Source organism: Arachis hypogaea, chromosome 8, assembly GCF_003086295.3.
Source record: "Arachis hypogaea cultivar Tifrunner chromosome 8, arahy.Tifrunner.gnm2.J5K5, whole genome shotgun sequence".
NCBI classification, from domain to species: domain Eukaryota; kingdom Viridiplantae; phylum Streptophyta; class Magnoliopsida; order Fabales; family Fabaceae; genus Arachis; species Arachis hypogaea.
This window is the reverse complement of record NC_092043.1, coordinates 42,864,812-42,872,073: the sequence shown is the minus strand read 5'-3', so window position 1 is coordinate 42,872,073 and position 7,262 is coordinate 42,864,812. Positions and strand designations below refer to the sequence as shown.

Sequence of the window (7,262 nt, the reverse complement as noted above, 5' to 3'; positions counted from 1 at the left end):
CTATCAAATCAAAATGAACTGGCCTAGAAATAAAAAACCAAAATAGGTAAATTTACCCCTTTTATTTAAAAAAATATATAAATAAAAAAGATAGTTAGTTGGTTCTTATGAATCTAATTCATAGAAATTCCGTCCAATAAAATGGACGAATTATAAATTTCTAAAATAATAGATAGAAATATAGCAAATAAAGCCATTGCAACACCCATTAAAAGAGTAGTTCTCCACCCCGGAGCTACTTTACCATATTCTGAATTCAACGGTTTCAATAAAGCCTCTACAGTAGTTCGTCTTGGACCAGATCTAGAACTACAAGTTTTCGTGTTGTCGATTCCTAATTGTAGTGCTTCTTCCCCATGCCGCCTATTGCTACTAGTGGAGTAAGGTTAATCTAACTTCATAGTATAGGTATAACCTTTCGCTTAATACTAAAAATCTATAATTGAAGCATATGAGGCTGCATTAATCGGGGAACACGACAGAAGGAATTTCTTTTTTATTTGTAAACTTCACCTTCAACAAGCGTCGGTTTTTTGCCATTTTTTTACGAATAAAATAATGTGTCTTTCTTATAAGACTGAGATCGGTAAAAAAAATAATCAAATCGCACCATCTCTATAATAAGTAAATGCCTCCTTTTCTTCCGAAGTTGTCAAAATTATTCGTAATAAAAAATCTTTCCAATCATAGCTCAATATCATCTTCAATGATATTCCCATCAATATAAGATATTTTGCATAATTCTAACTTGCTTGATTGATGATTTTTGATTGATTCTTACATTACTCATCATAAAAATTATAATAGAAAATAATCAATTATATTTATCATCATAAGATTTCAAATCAAATCTAAACTCAACAATCAACAATGACAGATTTAGTGATGACCGACAAATTTCTTAATTTTGATGCTCGTCGCTTAATAAGTCTCTTAGTATGAGATCAGCAGCTCAATTTTTAGAACCCAATATTTTTGTTGGTCGTGAACTTTATCATTAGTGATTGATTGTGGAACCAACATAACTAGTTAGTTGCCAATTTAGCAATCAATACTTTTTATAGTCTAATTTTTTTTTGACTAAATTAGTCACTGATTTTATATATAGTTATTAGTGGTAAACTTAGTGACAAAATATATACACAAAGTCTAACTTTTATTTTGGTTGCAAATCGGTGCTAATTTCATACTTAATGACTGAATTAACGATAAAAAAACTTACACAAAATCAAACTTTCATCATAATTGTTAAATTAATGTTTAATTTCATATTTAACAATTGAGTTAGCAACTAAATAGTATATCTTTGTTATTAGTTGCTAAATCAGCCACTAAAACTAACTTTTCTTTGGGTCATACATAAAATTTTAGTTGGTTATAAACCAGTCATTATTTCAATAATTTCTTGCATCGATATCACCACCATCACTAATCATTTTGTGTTAAAAATATGTTGCTCCCTTTCCTTTTTCAAAAGATAACTCTGATTTCTCGTCACAATTGCTACAGGTCTACATATTGCATATAACAAATAAAAAATCAAATTCAATATTCAGTATGTAAAATGATAGCAATCTAATTAATCTTCTAGGCCTGAAGTGTATGGTATATCAGTGTAAGGAAGCCATGTATCTCCCAAAGTAAAATTAAGAACAGTAAAATTCCAAGCTTGAGTAGCATTCAACAAGTTGTAACCCTTCCATTTTACTCTGTTACTTGTACCAGCACCAGGACCATAGTTATTAAATTCACCATAGAAGAGTGTGTCTAACCCAACGGTCCCATTCCACTCTAACCATCCAGAAGGACTAATCAAGGCACCAATATATGACTGCATATAAACCGTCCTCGAGTACTCTTTCCACGGCCTACCTAAGTAATTCGGCGTGGATTCCACGTCGGCCGCCAAGTCAGGGGCGGCCTGGATGGTGCAATTTTGGATTGAGATTCCGGTGTTTTGGTTTGGATCCGTCCGGCCTTGCGCGGTGACGGAGTTTTTCTGGTTAGTCATTGGCTTTCTTGCGTAGATGTTGCAGCTCTGGAAAACTACGGCGGCGTTACCAAAGATGAAGTCTACCGTTCCATAGATGTCACATTCTCTGTAAAATTGTCTGAGAGAGTGAACGTAGAGTGTGTCTTGATATCCTTCAAAACTGCATCGGTAGAAGGTGGAGAGGTCAGCGTTGCTTCTAAGTGCTACTGCTTGGTGCTTCTCAGGGCCAGCTGTGTTTCTGAATGTAATATCCACTGCCATGAATCTATCTCCAGAAACAGCTGCATTAGGACATATACAAGGACTCAGAAATCTTTGGTGCAAGTATATTTGTAAGTTGGTAGACACTTAAATAAAGACATTTAAAATTTAAGATATTTTTTAATAATTAAAATTTAATATATATAATCGATTAAACGGTGTTATTTTTGTTAAAATTAAGTCCGACAAATTAATTTGAGCGAAAAATAGTAAATCAAATCTTGAACTGATCTAAATGAATATTATTTTTTATAGAAAATGACTACAATACACTTATTATAGAAAATAACTAAAATATTCTTATTATATATATTAATTATGAGAATCATAAATTCTAACCCTTTATTTTTCTACCGTTATAGGATTAGGATTTAGAGTTTTCAATATATATATATATATATATATATATATATATATATATATATATAATAGAAATATTTTAATTATTTTTTATAAAAATATTAATTTAGACTGATTTAAAATTTAATTTATAATTTTTTGGCTAAACTGACTTGTCTAGTCTAATCCTAATAAAAATAACACAGTTTAATCCTATTAAAAAATAACACAGTTGAATTTTAATTATTAAAAAATATTTTTAAAATAAGACATTTTTGACATCTTTATTAAAATGCCCCCTTGTAAATTCTGTTTGCAAATTCATTTAATAAAAAAGTAAAGATAGACAACTAATAAAATTTATTATTTTTGGTCAGGAGATAGTCGTCAGTATTATTTAAAAATATGTTGTTATATTATTAGACTAAAAGTATTAGATAAATGACTAAAAGTATTGTTCAATATAAGATAAAATTGTTGGCCCTTTAATTTTTTTTCAAAATTTAAAATTTCACTTCTATATATAGTTTTAAAATCTAACACATACATTTAAGTGAGAGCGTCTTTTTTTATTTGCTTAAATTTTTGTATAAATCTTTTTTTATTTGTTTTATACTAATTTTTTAAGCGATAATACGGATTAAATTCTAGATTTTTCAATCATAAAATTATTTTTTCAAAAGATTAAAATCGATAAATAAAAGCACTTGAATGGTTATATTTCTAACCACAGTTTGCATACACTAAATTAAATTTAACAAAAGAAAAAAGAGAAATAATTAATTTACTTACCAAAAGTTGAAGAATTGAAAGTTGTCCAACCATCAATGACACTATGATTCCCTGTGATAACAGTCTTATTGATACCATCTCCAACAAGCAAAATGTTAGTCTTTTGTTTGGGGATAGTGACATATTCCTCGTAGCACCCTTCTGTGACATAGATAAGGAAATACCCATCTTCTGCTCTTGAATTGTTCGGAGCAAAAGCAATGGCGTCTCCAATGGAAGTGAAGTTCCCTGTCCCATCAATGCTCACAATCACATAGCTGTTCAGTAGAATTCCTTTGCTGTTATTGCTTTCTTCAAGAATCCTTTCGCTTTTCCTTGTACAATTGAATGATGATTCTTTGCAACTATTACTTGTTGTGTGAAGAAACTGCACCAAAGTATAATGCTTCTAATGTTAGACTAAGAGTAAAAAATAAAATATTTAAAATTATTTTATATAACATAACATTTGTAATTTAAAATTATATAATTATTTTGACAATAATAAATAATATTAAATTAAATAATTTTAGATTAATTTTTTATTATCTTTTAAATATTATTATTGAGTTGTACATTTAGAGAAGTAATAATTATTATTGTTTGTATTATTATTAGTGACGATGAGTATATATATATGTACATACAAAATTATTTATCAAATTAGTTATTTATGTAAAATATATATTAAAATAAAAAATATAATAACTTTATTAATATAAAAAAACTAGAATAAATATAAAATTGTCTCATAAAAGAATAAAATAACTTTATTAATACTATATTTATGAATATTATGAATATTATTTTTTTTATGTGTCGTATACTAATTTTTTTTTTATTTTTTGATAATGAATTGCACTCTAAATTTTATTGTTATAAAGGTAGTTTTGATAATATAAATTCATACCCCAAAAACTGCATTATTAAACTAAAATATATAGATAATTATATTTTTAACCTTTTTATTTGGAGAGAATAATATAAGCTTTATATTTGTTTATCTTACCATATTTAAACAATAATGTCATAGAAATACGCAACGTACGTAAGTATCAAAGTAATTACTACGTACATAAGTTTAAGATTTATATAATGGCATCTTGTTTCTTGTATGTTTACTATGAGAAGATGCTAGCTGGAGAGTACTTTGGGAGTTGCATGCATGTGCATGGTGATGCCAATACCATAATTAACAACTTAATTAACAAGTACCCTCCAAGTGACCAATTATAAACTTGTCAGATTATCTCACACGGTTTACAAAGTCAAAATGAACCTGGTTGACCCGAATCCAAGGTATTCTAGGATCTGGTTGAATTTCTTTTTTTATTTATTACTACACACACTTGCTAGTGCTACTCTATTAGAAGCTGAAATTAGCCGGTCAAAGGCTTTTTTATTATAGGTAAACAATAAGTTAATATTTTTTACAATGATAATTTAAATCTATAATATTTTTGTCACTCACTACTTTGTTAGTTGATTGTTATCAAAGAAAAATTGGATCCAACTAACAAAAGTCATTTTTTATTCATATAAAAGTTGCAATTTTCTTGTAAAAAAAATATTTTAAAAGATAAATTTATCATATTTATCTCTTCTTTTCCTTATTTGTTTGACTAATTATTAACCGAAAAAATTTAATTTTCTATTTTTTATGTTCAAAAATATATATTTTGAATAATCAAAACAGTATATGTTTATCATTAATTTATTTTTTTAGATAAATCATTAATGAAAGTAACGTGAATACGCTTTTCATGCAAAATTATAAAAAAAATATTGAGAGAGGTAGAGAGATTAGCTAAAGATGAATGTTAGGAGATTAGCAGGTTTTGTGATTTGTAGTTATCAATTAGTCATTATTAATATTTTTAATAGTGTAAAATTATATCTAATAGTGTGAGATCATTTATTTTTTTTATTAATTAAATATTGGTCAAATTTTAATAAAAGTACTGACATGGTACCCTAAACTTTCTCTTAATTAAATACAGAGTCTTATATCCAAAATAAAAAATATTTAGTTTTAACACTTTTTTATCAATATTAAAAAATATTTTAGGTTAATTTTTTTTTATATTATTAAAATTTAAAATTTACATTTAAAATTTGAGTTTTAAGATTTAATCAATACCATATTTTTTTTATATTCTATGTAAAAGTATTTTTATTAATGTTATATTAATAAAATTTTGTTAATTACTTAATAGAAAAAATTTAGAGTCAGCACTTTTATTAAAATCTAGTTAACACTTAACGAGCAAAAAAAAAAATAAATTGTTCCAAATTATTAGATGAAATTTCACATTATTAAAAATATCAATAATAATTAATTGAGGACTACAAATCACAAAATTTACACTCCTCTAACCTAATATTCTTCTGTTCAAATATGATAGAGAGGGAGAGATGGAGAGAGATTAATTACCTTAATGAGCTTCTTGAGAGGCTGTCTAACTTTGTAGTCATTAGTAGGGAGACCATGCTTTCTTGTCTTATGCTTCTTCCTATTCTTGTTCAGAGCCTCCGTAACCAACCCAAGCGACACACTATACAGTTGCTTCACATCGTTCAGAGGCACCGCCAGCGCCTCCGCGATGTTACTCTTCGCCGCCACCAACCCATCATAGCAAGTGTAGTGGTTAGTAGCCACCGCACTCAGATACGTTTCGATGTCCTCCACCAATTCCTCATTTCCATTGCTGTCTAACGAGGTCGCAGATTTGAGGTTGTCGGAGACGGTTTGGAGGTAGTCTACGTTGAGTTGGTTGAGGTCGCGGCAGTCGTCGAGAGCCGAGATCTCGGCTTGGTTGAGGTAAGAAGACGACTTGTGGTGGAGGAAGTCATCGAACGCTTTTGCCAGCTTCTTTACCTTTTTGAGGCTTTGTTTGATGGAGAATTTCCCTAAGTTGTATGGATCGGATGGTGACGAGCGAATGGATTTTAGAATGGAGCGGCAGAGTTTTGGGTACAGTGTAGACTTGCAGGCTTCTTTGGAGGAAGGAGAAGGAGGAGGAGAAACTGGAGAAGGAGAGGGAGGAGCTGAAGAGGTAGAAGGTGGTAGTGGAGACGGAGGAGGGGAGTGTTTTGAAGGCGGAGAAGGAGGGGTAAGCATTGGAGCCGAAGAGGAAGAGGAAGGGGGAGGAGGAGGAGCATATTTTCGAGGAAAATAAGGAGGAGGTGGAGGAGGGAAATATTTTAGAGCCGAAGCAGGTGGAGGCAGTGAAGGAGGAGGAGGAGGTGGAGCAACTTTTCGAGTCGAAAAAGTAAGTGGAGGTGGAGGTGGAGGAGGAAAATGTTTTTGAGCCGAAGCAGGCGGAGGCAATGAAGGGGGAGGAGGAGGGGCGTTTTTTGATGGAGATTGTTGTTGGGCTTGTAGTAATGGTACAGTGAGGAATAAAAGGAAGAGAACAAAGGAGATGGAGGGTGATGATGGCATTGATGGGATTTTCATTATTGTATTACGGTGTGTTATTGAGAATGAATAATTTAGCTTGCAAGCTTTGAGAGTTGAGTTAGTGAATATGATGTGTGAAGAGAGTTTGTGTGTTTGTGTTTAGGGTTGGAATTATGATGGGGATTTATAGGCACATAGTCACGTTGTTAACAAGAAGCATGCATATGCGATGTTGCCATGTCTTCTGGGTGAGAGCACACACAACCTTAATTAGAATAATGTTTGATGTAGAATGGAATGAGGAGTGAAAAGGAAGAATAATTGAATCAACTTGAAAAGCTATATTATTAAATGAGAAAGTATAAATGCTAGGTTTGTTTTTTAGAAATATTGTACCACTACTATAAAAGTAATTTTTAATAATTATTTATTTTGTTTTTAATAGAAATAAAAGTAGTTGTTAATATATTTATCAATAATTAAAGAGGAGTGCTG

General features: G+C 30.1%; 1 protein-coding gene across 1 annotated transcript; it reads right to left on the bottom strand.

The window, feature by feature from the left end:
• Positions 1 to 1,529: 1,529 nt before the first annotated feature.
• Positions 1,530 to 6,919, bottom strand: LOC112708454 (probable pectinesterase/pectinesterase inhibitor 25). Its single transcript, XM_025760606.3, has 3 exons — positions 5,799 to 6,919; positions 3,386 to 3,752; positions 1,530 to 2,274 (listed from the first exon to the last, which is right to left on the bottom strand). Exons 1-3 carry the CDS (start codon positions 6,822 to 6,824, stop codon positions 1,580 to 1,582), a joined length of 2,088 nt encoding a protein of 695 aa, XP_025616391.1. The 5' UTR covers positions 6,825 to 6,919; the 3' UTR covers positions 1,530 to 1,579.
• Positions 6,920 to 7,262: the final 343 nt, after the last annotated feature.

What these genes read in the sequence shown, in the direction of transcription:
- LOC112708454 (XM_025760606.3), bottom strand. Translation starts at nt 6,824, where the DNA reads ATGAAAATCCCATCAATGCCATCATCACCCTCCATCTCCTTTGTTCTC. An exon ending in CTCTCAAGAAGCTCATTAAG is followed by an intron (nt 3,753 to 5,798) that starts GTAATTAATCTC and finishes ACTTTGGTGCAG; the next exon opens with TTTCTTCACACAACAAGTAA. An exon ending in TTTCAATTCTTCAACTTTTG is followed by an intron (nt 2,275 to 3,385) that starts GTAAGTAAATTA and finishes GTCCTAATGCAG; the next exon opens with CTGTTTCTGGAGATAGATTC.